The 12,482-nt window shown below is 54.4% G+C and overlaps 1 protein-coding gene across 1 annotated transcript in view; it reads right to left on the reverse strand.

Annotated features, from left to right (window-relative positions):
• Nucleotides 1–3,063: 3,063 nt before the first annotated feature.
• ARHGEF17 (Rho guanine nucleotide exchange factor 17) overlaps nt 3,064–12,482 on the reverse strand; it is a 62,612-nt gene continuing 53,193 nt past the window's right edge. Inside the window, exons 10-21 of the mRNA XM_036259740.1 lie at nt 11,147–11,265; nt 10,594–10,807; nt 9,987–10,060; nt 9,103–9,302; nt 8,586–8,884; nt 7,838–8,087; nt 7,480–7,566; nt 7,097–7,164; nt 6,707–6,855; nt 6,094–6,268; nt 5,713–5,982; nt 3,064–4,559 (exon numbers count right to left, since the gene is read on the reverse strand). Coding sequence (XP_036115633.1) covers nt 4,363–4,559; nt 5,713–5,982; nt 6,094–6,268; nt 6,707–6,855; nt 7,097–7,164; nt 7,480–7,566; nt 7,838–8,087; nt 8,586–8,884; nt 9,103–9,302; nt 9,987–10,060; nt 10,594–10,807; nt 11,147–11,265 — 2,102 coding nt within the window. The 3' untranslated portion in view covers nt 3,064–4,362. The remainder of the gene's footprint in view (nt 4,560–5,712; nt 5,983–6,093; nt 6,269–6,706; nt 6,856–7,096; nt 7,165–7,479; nt 7,567–7,837; nt 8,088–8,585; nt 8,885–9,102; nt 9,303–9,986; nt 10,061–10,593; nt 10,808–11,146; nt 11,266–12,482) is intronic.

A 12,482-nucleotide genomic window follows, 5' to 3' on the forward strand; every position in this document is an offset into this window, starting at 1 on the left:
TGAGTCAGGAGAAAAGATCAGGGATGAAGAGATTGGGGGAGTCCCTCTGTGGTTCTGGGGACTCTGGTTGGTAACTTTGGGCTCTCAGGCTGCAGCTCCACGGGGTCAGGTCTCCGGGAGTCACAGCCTACATACATCTCATCCCCACACACTCAGGTTAGGAGGGAGCCTAATTATTATTTCCTGCCAGTTCTGACTCCTGAACCACAGCAAGCTGCAGATGGGACCCTGCATCTACCCACTACAGTGAGGAGATAGGGAAGGAGCTGTGGGGGCCACAAGAGATTTAGCTTGGCTTTTTATGGGGCTTGGAGAACCAAAGGCTGGAGAACAAAGCACTCTCAGAATCATAGGCTTTTAAAACTCCTGGCATCTCAGATGGACCCACAGACTCTTAAGCATTACAGTCTCTGAGTTCAGGGACCTCAGAGACCATCTCTTAAGACCTCTCAGTGCAGTGAGCCCAGAGAAAACCTTCCCTTCATCCTAGGTGGCACAGCACAAGGTCCCAGTAAGCTGGGATGAGCTGGGATGGTGATCAGAGGCAGGGACATGGGTTCCATGTCTCACTGAGGTTCCACTTGGGGTGTGGATCCTGGGCTACAGGATCAGAAGCATGAAGTGTTATTTGCATGGGATCTGAGCATGTGTCAGCCTCTGGGGTTGTGGACCAGGAACAGTGGCACCCTCTGCTGGCTGCACTGGAATTTCAATGTAGGAGTCTAAAGCAGGAGGCACGGGAAGTGCGATTCATATTAAATTTCAGTTCTGTGCCTGGCTAACCCCCAGCCCGCCAAGCCCTACCCCTTGGAGGATGGGCTGCCCTCCTGTATTTGTGTCTTAGCTCCAGAGGGAGGGTGAATTTGGTTTTAGGAGGAACTGGGCCTAGGAGGCCAGCGTGGGGCTCAGCTTGTAGCAGGGCTGAAGCTGAGCTTTGGCTGACTGGGCCTGAGGGTTGGGGACAGTCCACATTTAGGTCCAGATCCTGGCTTGGATCTAGAATCCCAGAGGTTGGGCTTTGGTATGACCTGAGAGGGGTCAAGTCCCGGTTCTGCCACTGCCAGGTTTTGTGGCCTTAAGCAAGTGGCTTCACCTGAGTGCAGAGTCACCCACCCAGGATGTTGTGAGGATCTACTGACACTTTATGGGGGTGGCACCTGCTTCTTCCAGGCCACTTGGCTCCAACACCAGGTCTGTTCCCTTTCCTCCCCCAACCTCAATGTTTGCCTTGTGACCTCCCCTCAACCTGGCATCTGGGCTCTGTCCCCATTGATTGCTGCTTGCTGTCTCCTTCCCCAATTCAGCCCTGCCATCTACCTCTGACCCAGCTTGCCTTTGCCAGGCAGGGCTCCTTATTGGCCATAATGGGCCCAAAATAGCACTTCCCCTTGTGCTTCCTGCAACCAGGCTTGTGGCTTAAGGTCCATGAGGACAAAAGAAAGACTTGGTGTTTGGCAGGCATGCAAAAGATGTGAAGGGCTCTCAGAGGTCACCTGTGTCCAGAGAGAGCAGACACTCGCCTAGGGCCACACAGTGATGGGAGGCCAGAGCTGAGGCTTCAGTTAAGACCCCTTGGTCCCCATCTCCTCCCCAGGTTCCACCCAGATCAAAGCTAGGGCCTTAACCATATTTCCTGCTTCCTTTGCCAGCCCTCTGGACCTACAGACTAGTGACCCCTATTCAAGGAGTACAACCAGGCCCCCGGAGGCCAGCTAATCTAACCCTGTGCTTCCTGAGTTCTAAGGGTCATTCTCTGACTTTTCTGACCACAGAACACCTTCCTGTCTGGACTCTATACCTACCCCCAGCCTCAATGCTGCCTTGTTGTGTGACCCCAGGTAAATCTCTAGACTTCTCTATGCCTTATCTTCTCCACGAGGTAGATGTCATCCTAAATGGTGTCCTCTGTCCCTAACTCAAGGGACACCTGGAGAATCCCTTTGGAGAGATGGCTTTGTCTTGACTCTCTCCTGTCCTCTGAGGTTAGAATACCCTGCCCAGGACTGGTTTGAGGAACATAAGCCAGGTACCTCATGAGGGACTAATATGTACACCAGTTTGCAAAGCATGAACCTGCACTCCCCCTCTACCAGAAATTTGTAAAGTCTTACTTATTTAGGTTGGAAATGTTCAAGTATGTGTTTAGTAGAGCAGTGGCATGATCTGTCCTTTTCTAGTTGTCATCATCTTGAGTCCAGCAGGTAGACCCTGGTGGTATTGACTCTGACCCAATATGGACTGGCTGTGCTATTGGCCTTGGCTTTCTTGTATCTGACTTAATGACACACTTTCCCCCTTTATTGATTTTAGAGAGGAAGGGAGAGGAAGAGAGAGATAGAGACATCGATGAGAGAGAACATCGATTGGCTGCCTCCTGCATGCCCCCCACTGGGGATTTGGCCCACAACTTGGGCATATGCCCTGACTGGGAATCGAACTGGCAACTTCTTGGTGCATGGGTTGACGCTCATTCAGTAAGCCACACTGGCTGGGTGACACACTTTTCTAAAAAAATGACATACTTCTTTGAACCAGAAACCAGACAGACTTGGATTCTACCCCAGCTTCAAAGCCTACCTTGGCCTCTGTCAGATTCCCTAGCCTCACAGAGGCTTTGCTCGGGAATGGTTTCTCGGAGGAACTGTAGACAGGATCACTAGTTGCCTAGTTTGTTCATTTGTAGCATGTATCAGCTTCTGATTCCCAAGCCACATCTCAGACCCACTGACTCAGGAGCTGAGGGGAGCCTGGGAACATGTATTCACATGGATATACCATTTGTGTCATGCTTTATATTTACACATGAATCTGTACATGTAGCTCTGGTTACAAAGCATTGGAGGTACACATCCCTTGTGCCCCTGATGAGGAAACTGCAGCCCCAACAGGTGGTCGGTGACCTACCCTGGATAACATGGCAAGTCAGTGGCAGCCTTGCCATCCCAGCATTCCTCTGGGTCTCCAAGGCCTCCCTTCTGCACAAATGAGTGGGTGTCGGGAGGCCCACGTAGCTGGGGAGCCCTTAGGTTGCCGGCAGGAAGTCACTTGGACTACAGATGGGAAGCAGTCATCTGGTGTTTCTATTTATTGACTTTAAAATTCATCATCCAAAGTTAATACATGACTGTTTGGTAGCAAGAGAAACATAATCTAAGACCACAATGACCCACCCACCCCAAACAAAAACAGAACCAAACAAACCCCATCTGAAACCAGACCTTTGGAGCAATAGCTGAAGCAAGGGGGCTGGGGCTCAGACTGGTTTCTGTAGTCCGGGGGCAGGGGACAGGCTGCCCTTGAGTTGAGTCCCAGTTGAAGAGGCCATGTTCAGCCCCTTGGCTTTGGGCATCCTTCCTGGAGGGACTGCCCCTGGCAGGAGGGGTGTGAAGAGAAGGATTCAGTGGTCAGAGTGAAGGGGCTCCTAGGCCCACCCTCCCAAGGTGCGTGAGACACAGGACTGGGGGGCAACTGCGACGAGTAAGGGCCCTTTTCTCTTCCATGCTCAGGCCAGGAGAGCTCTGTCCAAGGCCCCATCAGTGTCCCCAAATTTGGAAAACTACTAAAAGGCACTGTCAATGAACTAGGAAATGCCAAGACCTGGGGAGGACCCCAGATGGGAGTCACTGTCCTCCTAGTCATCATTGTTCTGGATGACCGAGGGGACTTGGCCCTTGGCTCAGGATACTGGAGGGCGGCCCCATCAGGATGAGGCTGTGGAAAGTGTGCTAAGAGGCAGTGTTTTAGTGCCGTGAACATGCTGTGTGTGTATGTGTGTGTGCATGCACGTGCATGTATGTAATGAGGGGGATTGGTCCCTCCAGGAAGGCTTGGTTAGGGTCCTGGGTGGCTCCCAGGGCAGGAATAGGGTTTTTTTTCCCTTCTGTCATTTCTCTCAATCACTCCCTGCCCTAGGTCATTGCATAAATAAGTGCTTGGGAAGGTACACATCTAAAAAGAAACATAAATACTGTACACGGGAAAGGATTCCATCCCCCAGCCCTCCCACTGCCCCCAGAAAACCCTCCAAATATTGCACATGGCCCTCCCCAGCCCTGTGGGGTCCAGGCCTCGCCGTGTCTTTGGTAGAAGCTCCAGGGACAGAGGTCCTGGGCAGCCCTCATGCCCCCCAACCAGCGCCCATCATGACTGGGAGCACAGGAGCAGCCAGAGGGTCAGGAAAGGCCTTGGCCTGATGGCCAGCAGGTGTTCCATCAGAATGCTTCCGTGAAAATGGGAGGAGCACATGTAGGCACAGGTGTGCCCCTGGTTGGACACTCCTGGGCAGAGTCTGCATGTGGGTTAGGAAGAGGCAAGCAGGCTGAGGGCAGGTGGGCAGCCAAGTCCTAAGCCATACTGGACAGGTCACACCCTCCATAGGAGGAGGTGGTTTGTGCTGTCATCTCGGCCCACAGTCTCGCTGCTGCCACCACCCCCACTGCTGAGTCGGAAGTCCTCATAGCCGTCACCTCCACTGATAACCAGCATTTGGGGCCTCGCTGAGGTGGGTCCTCGGTGCCAAGCAGAGTCCCGGTACTCCAGTGATGGCAGCTTCTCTGGGCCTGGGGGGACAGAAGGGAAGGATCCGTTAGCCTACAGCAACTGGTGGCTGCACTGTCCCTGTCAGGGCCTAAGCTCCCGCACCCCAGAAGATAAGAAGAAAGACGTGCACACTTTGGTAGACCACTTCCTGTTAGCCAAAAACTTCCTATTTGGAAAGAAATGCCCACTTCCTGTCAATTAGACAACTTCCTACCTCCCGTCTGTACCTTCCAGGCAGGAGTGACCTAACTTCCCAGGGCCACATCACTTTCTGGCTCTCTCGATTACTGCACACAGACGGTCTTCCTCACTCTCATTTCCGGATTCCCCTGCCCTTTCCCAATTAGGCAGCTTAGGTCTTCTCTGCACCCAGACAACTCCTGACGAGGCTGCCCTGCTCCTGATGCCCACAGCCACTTCCTCTTGGGAATGTGGTCTCCTGCCCTGCCAAAGCAAGACTTTGCTTATTGCTGCCTCCTTGATGTACATCACTTCCTAAGATGTTTCACTTTCCAATTTTCTTTCTTTTTTTTTTTTTTTATCCTCACCCGAGGATATTTTTCCATTTTTTGTTCAGGTAGAGTGGGAGGGAGAGAGGAAGAGAGAGAGAGAAACATCGACGTGAAGGGACACATCAAATGGCTGCCACCGCACGACCAACCAGGGCCGGGGACAAACTGCAACCAAGGTACGCGCCCTTAGCGGGAACCGAACCCGGGTCTCTCAAGACTGCAGGCCGACGCTCTAACCGCTGAGCCAAACCGGCCAGGGCTCACTTTCCAATTTTCATAGTCCACTTCCTGTCCTAGCTGCCATTCTATGTTCTGCTCTGTGGACTTATTTTTATTTACTGCCCTGTACATACATCATTTCTAGTCCTGCTTTATTTCCTGTTGTATCTAACCCTGCCTGTGTCATGTTCTAATTTTTAGCTTATAGTTCACTCCCTGTCTTCCATTGACACTTCTCTGGACAGAATTTTACTTACGCTTACACACACACAACCATAGCCTAGTAGATTTTATTTTGGGGTTTCCATAGCCTACTTCCTGTAATATATACCACTGCCAGCTCTGTATCACACTTTCCCTCCCTCTTCAACCTCTTCTAGTAGGACAGTGGGAAGTCCTAACCCAAAAGCCCAGGACCCCGGGGTGGGATACACAGACGCACCTGTGTCCAGGGGAGGTGGCGGGGTTGGGCAGAGCAGGTTAAAGCCGTCTGGCAGCTGGACAGCAGCCAGGAAGCGGACGTGACCAGTGTGTCCCTGGCCTAGGCCAGCGGGGCTGAGGGGTGCTCGCGGGCAGCTGACGGTACTGGGTGAGGTGGGCATGGTGAGCACGACACCAGCGCTGGTGCCCACCCACAGCAGCTCTTCACACACCAGCAGCGCTGTGATCCTCAGGCAGGCAGCCTTGTGCTGCCGGATGATGGCGTCCGAGCCTGGGGTGGGAGACAGACCAGAGCTGAGGCTGAATCCTGGCCCTGGCTCAGCCTCAATGATGGGGCAAAAAGGCTCCAAGGGAAGGGACAATGGTAGTCTGAGGTCACTACCTGCCAGCATCCTGTGCACGGGAGGTGTGACGTCTACCTCTGCCAGCTGCTCAAAAGTGTCTGGATGGTAGAGACACACATGGGCACTACCTTTCAAAGTCACCCACACGCCCAGGCTGGAGTCCACCATGCAAGCCACGCTGCGGCTGGAATCCTGCCCCACGTAGAACGTGTGCTGGTGGGGGTGGGTAGAGAGCAGATGGGTGACTGGCAGGCCTGCCTTCCCTGCCCTCCTGTCTTCCCTGCCCTCCCTGCCTTGTGCTTCACCAGTACCCACCTCCCTCCTCATAACCCACACCAAACCTCTCCAGAAAGCCTACTGGGTCGACAGTAAAGGCAGCCTTGCTCCTTGGTGTGGGTGATTAATCTACCAAGCTTTCACTGGAGCCTCCCCACTTGATCCTCAGAAATTAGAATGGAGATGCCCTTCACCCATGAAGTTTGATTTAAATGATCAGAGAATTTCCAAGCTTGAAGGGCGTTAAGAGCAATCATTGCCCTCTCCCTGGACAGCTGGATACTTTTTTATGCTCCCCCATAGTCTCATCTCCCTCACTCGTAAGCCTGCCTCACCCCAAGTCTGCTTCCCCCACCCATCCACCCCTAGTTCTACCTCCAGCTGCAGCGTGTCAGGGTTGAGGACCAGGACTCGGTTCTGGCAGCCACACCATAGCCGCCCACCCACAGACACCATCTTGGTGATAGGGCTCCCCTGAGCTCCCAAGGTCACAGATTTGAAGTTCTGGGGGTCCCAGAAACGACCTAGAGTGAGAGTGGGGTAAAAAACAAGTTTAGTTCACTATTGCATTTGAGCCTCATCCTCTCCTGAAATAAGGTGCTAATAACCCCATTTAAAAATGAGGACACCAAGGCCCAGAGAGGGCCTGGGCGTTGCCCAAAGCCACATCTCCAGACGCATGGCCCGAAGGCCCCAGCTTCTCTCGGGAGAGAGCTCCAACACTAGCAAGAGCTCCAGGGGGTTGAGGGAGGGCTGGCCACTCACCTGTTTCTCTTTGGTAGACCACAAGTTCTCCATTAGCCAGAGATACAAACACCTGGTTATTCAGATACCTGGGCAGGGAAGAGGAGAAGTCAGGGGATTCAGGAGACCAAAGCAGGTCACCTGGGGCCAAGGAAATAATAGGCAAAATGGCTATGGTTCCCGAGAGACCACCTCTCCAGGTAAGAAAGCTTGAGTCTGTGGAAGGGTAGTGACTTGCCCAAGGTCACACGGTGTGTGAGAGGCACAGCTAGCCTAGGGCCAGGCCTCTGGCCTCCCAGCCTCCAAAGAGAGGAGGGGCCTGCAGAGTGGGAGGAGGTGAACAGAAGGAGTCTGCATGTGCAGCTGAGAGGGGCCTGGACTGGAAGGGCACCCGGGGGCCTTACAGGATGCAGGTCACAGAGGCTGCGTGCTGGAGCTTCATGCTGTTCCTGCGATCACGGATGCTGTCGGAGGACTGGTACACGTGAACACTGTGGATCAGGAGTGTGTACCTGTGACAAGTGCTTGGGCACACCAGTCCCTAGAGTCATCCCTCCACCTCTTTATTTCTACCACCATCTCCTCCATGCCAGATGGCTGCCCAAGGTACTGAGATCCCACAGCCTCTCTGTGGGTTTCAGACCCACTGGCAGCCCTGGCTGGCAGCATCCCTGGGATTTGACCCAAAGTCCCGCTTCAGATTCCCAAAGCAAGGAGTTCAGGGTTCTGGCACTGTGACCTGAACCCCTTCCATGTTCCTACCAGCCATCCTCAGTGCCCAGCCACACGGAGCTCTGATAGGCCTCAGGGTCAACGCTCAGCAGATCCTCCAGGCTGCCTCGGGTGAAGGAGCCGCGGCTGGAGCGGCGAAGGGCTCTCCCATCCATTGGGCTGGTGCCGCAAGGACCTCCAGGCCCAAAGGAGCCAGACACTGGCAGGAAGCCAGGCTCCTGCTCCTCCTCTGAACTGGTCGTCTCTGCTGTGGCCTCCTTGGAACTTGGGGTCTCCTCATCTGAGGGAGACAAAGGTCTCTATCTCCATTCCTTTCTGTCAGACCTAAACCCTGATTATCTTTCTAGGCCTCAGTCTCCCTTAATGCATCCCTCTTGGTGATGTCCCTCCTAAGGGCCTTCCAAAGCTGTTCTCCCCAACCCAAGGCCTTTGCATCAGCTCAGGCCTCGTTAACCTGCTGACAGCTTCATGCTACAGGCTTCTAGTCTTAGCCTGCCCCCCTCCAATCTACCACCACACCGTGGACAAAGGAACCAACCACTCCACCCCCTACTCCATTTTCTGTAACAAATCATTCCAGGATCTGGCCTGACTGTTCCCTTGCCCTCTGGGTCCTCAGTGTCACAGCCCCTGCCCACCTTGTTGGCCCCCACTGCTCTGTGTGCTGACGTCCTGAAACTTGCTTACATGGGACCCGCCTCACCCATCAGTACCCACTGGATTGCCCCCTCCTCTGGTCAGTCCACGCTGCCTGACAGTTCCAAGTGGGGCAACTCACTGCCAAAGCTAGAGGAGATGGTGGACCGGCTGGCCTGGCTCTGCAGGGTCCCGGAGGGGCTGGGTGAAGACTCATCATCTGAGTCACTGTCAAAGGGTACCAATTCCGGGCGGGAATCACCCTCGGTGGGGCCTGGTGCCATCTCGAGGCCCGATCCGGCAATGGAGATGTGTAGGCAGGGCTGGGGCCCTGACTCTGCCAGCATCCCTGATTCCTCATCTGCGGCCTCAACGTCCAGTTCTGACCCAGCAGGCTCTGGGCCTGACTCCTGAGGGTTCCTCAGTGATGAAGGCTGCTCTCTGAGAGACCAAGAGGTGGGGATGAGAGCCTCTAGGCGCCCCACTACCTGGTTTAGCCCCACTCCCTGACAAGCCCACCAGGCCCCACACCATGGACATGCCCACAAGGCCCCACCTATATCCTATGGACACACCCACAACCACAACCACTAGGGGTGATCTTGCTGTCTTGAAGGGAGGAACTCAGTCCAGCAGCCCTGCCCAATGCAGGGCCTCACCGTTGGCAGCGGGGCTGCAGGCCTGGCACTGCCCCGATGCAGAGGATGCGAGCAGAGCAGACAGCGATGCAGGCCTCCACGTCAGGCTCGGCGCGCAGGCTCAGGAGGCACACCTGGCCCACGTATCCGTCACTGTTACACACCCACACCTCTGGTGCAGGCTCTGGGCAGCTGCTCAGGGTTGGGGCCGCACACGAGAACTGCAAAAAGCACCAATGCACCGGGGAAGGCAAATGGAGGAACTGCGGCTAGCTCCCCACCAGCCAGATAGGGAGGCAGGCCCAACCGTTGTCTATGGATTCCCTCTGCATGTGTGTACACATACAGCATACGTGACAGTCTTTATACACCAAGTGCATACATGCCTGTGATATAGGTATCATCCTTTCATGCATGTACACATACATATACCTCAAATATGTTCCAATTTTAGCATTCAGGGTGGAGCAAAAGTAGGTTTACAGTTGATATGAAAAATACAATAATTGATAAGTAATACAAGAATAAAGTCTGTTTCGCGTACTCACAACTGTAAACCTGCTTTTGCCCTACCTTGTATGTGCTGCTGAAGTGAGAACTATACCCCGAAGATGTATATGCACATAACAAACGTGAAAACGATAACCTTGGTACATATGTACGCAGTCACACAAGCACATAAATCAGACACCTCCCTACTGTATAGCTTTTGTTCACATGCAGATACAGACAAGCATGAACATAACCAGATGCATGTGACACATGCTGTGTGCACAAGCATGTGCAGAGAGCTGTATACTCAGGGAGCAGTTGCAATATTCAGACATGAATGTAACATACATAAAACAGAAACAGGTGCTGGCTTTGAATATGTACACCCATGGAGCCCAGGTACATATACACACCTGCATGCCGCTGCGTGTCTTCATGATGGGGATGGCCTTCAGAAACTCAGGGTCTAGACAGCTTTTGCTGGATGCTATAGTGGAGATGGACAGACAGACACTGCTTAGTATCCACCTCATCCTGGTTCCTGACCATGCCCATGTCCCTTCTTCTCCTGCCCCTCAGGGTCTCTCAAGGGCAAATGAAGGGCCTGTGAATTATGCCCTGCTTGTCCCTGGCCTTAAGTTCCCATCTGTATAATGCGGAAGATAGACCCAGAGGTCTCTAAGGATCTTCCAAGCCACGGACCTCCATCAACAGCTTTCCCATCCCAGGCTTCCTCCAAGTGTATGTGTGGAGATGAGGGGTTCCAGCCTCCATTCCCACAGTGGGCCCTTGACTTCAGCTGACCCTATCTACGGACTCCTCTCCCTGCCAGGGGGTCCAGGTGAAGTCCTATGGGTTACTGCAGAATTCTAGTCCACCCTCCCACCATCAGGGACTGGAGCACAAAACATGGAGGTCCTGGAATTTCTGACTCCCAATGTCTGACAGCCACGAGGTGCTGCCCACTGCCCACCACCTGGAGGTTCTTGGGGGAGGGTGCCAGCTCGGGCCCTGGCTCACCCAGTTTCCTCTTGGCTTCATCAAAGGCCTGCTCAAAGCCAAGGCGGGCATCAGGGTGGGGGAACTCGAAGATGAAGGAGTCAGTGCCCTCGGGCCGCGTGGTGCACAGCTCCAGCTTGGTTGGGGGGAAGGAAAGCGCATAGCACAGTGCCTGCTTCTCTGACAGGTCCCGGTGCATGGCGGCCGAGAGGTCCCGGAGCGCGTCGTCCAGGCTCTGCAGGGAGGAAGGCCGAGGCCTCAGGCCCTAACATAGCTCCACAGCCTGCTCCTGCCCTGGGGATGAGGGTGGGGACCTGCCTCTCCCCTCACACAGAAAATGGGACTCTGTCTCCCCTCTTAGACCAAAAGGAAGTTTGGATTCCCTCCACAGACAGGAGGAGCCCTCTCTCCTCCCTCAGCACCCTCAGGCTTGGGACACATTGCTTCCCTCAAATGGGGTGAGGCTGTATTTTCCCCCTTAGATAAGTAAGTGACAGGGATGTCCTCTCCCTCAGACGGGATCAGGGAACCCCCATCCCTCAACTAGGGGCAGCCTCAGGCAGAGGACGCAGACCTGGTGGGGGAAACCGAGGCTTTCAGAGAGCTTGCTCATCTGACCCAGGGTGGTCAAGTCCTCGTCTAGGCGGCTGATGGCCTTCTGGATATTCTCTCGATTGGTGGCTTGAGATGCCCCTGGTGGGGATAGAGGAAGGCCATGAACAGATCCAGAGATAGACAAGGTCAAGCCTGGACAGACACTCTTCCCCTTACCGCACAACTTGCAGCTGGGTGTGGGGAGAGGCCCGACAAACAGAGCTCAAATACCCCAAGTGCCCAGGAACCAGCGTAGCGGGCAGCTCGCAGAGAAACCCCAGGCCTGAGAGCAGGGGACTGGGCCTCATTCAGAGCTACACAGCACTGGGTGTTGGGCCCCTGGAGAAGCCCCTGGAAGAGCACAGAGAATAAAAGCAGATGGCTCTGCAGACTATGCAGGTGGCACCAGCTGACAAACTGGTCTGCTGAGGCGGTGCAGCCGAGTGGGCCGGGCACGCAGAGCCTCGGGCAGTCAGATTTGCTGACTACAGGACTCTTTCTCCACGAAGGAGGGGACAATGAGCTGACATCCTGGATTTCTCTGGTCCTGTACTATACCTGACTGCTGCCAAGTAGCTGGCCCCAGAGGCCAGCTCAGTGCCCCCCATGCCCCGCGCTGCCTGGCTCGAGTGCACACTAACGGGCAGTGAAGATAGCAGTGGAGTGTACAGGACAAGGCAGGGCTGGGGATAGTTCCCATTCCTTCTGAGGGAAACTGCTCCCCACAGCTCTGGGAGGCCATGTTTTCTTCCAAATGACCCTCCCCCACGCCTGCCATAGCTGACTGCACCAGGACTGGACATCTGACCTAAAGACAGTCATTTTATCGGCTGGCCTGTTCTCTCCTGAGAAGAGATTAACTGGGCCAATAATCAGCTGGGATTCCTACATAGGGGCCTATGTGGGGCAGGCCTGGGCTCACCTAGGGGCTGAATAAGCCCCTTCCTCACCTTGGGGACCACCCCGGTGAGCTCAGGGACAGTCTGGGACTGAACTGCCTGCCGGCCCAGAGGTGCCCACGCCACCATTCTACACCAACCACTCCACTGCATTAGGAGAGCTGTGGATCCTGGAGCAGCGAGGGCCCAGAGCGAGGGAGACAGGCCGATACAGAAAAGGGCATGATGAATCATGGGAGTTATAAGAAAGCAAAGAGAGAGAGGAAATACAGCAGGAGGAGCAAGTCCATAAAACTGCTGACAGTCTCAGCTCCAAACAGCACGAATCTTTCCAACCAGCATTTTGCTTGCACTGACCTGAGGACTGACTTGAGTGAGTCTAAGTTCCCTTTGCACAAAACTGCTGGACGAGAACGG

Source organism: Molossus molossus, unplaced genomic scaffold (genome assembly GCF_014108415.1).
Source record: "Molossus molossus isolate mMolMol1 unplaced genomic scaffold, mMolMol1.p scaffold_m16_p_13, whole genome shotgun sequence".
Taxonomy (NCBI): domain Eukaryota; kingdom Metazoa; phylum Chordata; class Mammalia; order Chiroptera; family Molossidae; genus Molossus; species Molossus molossus.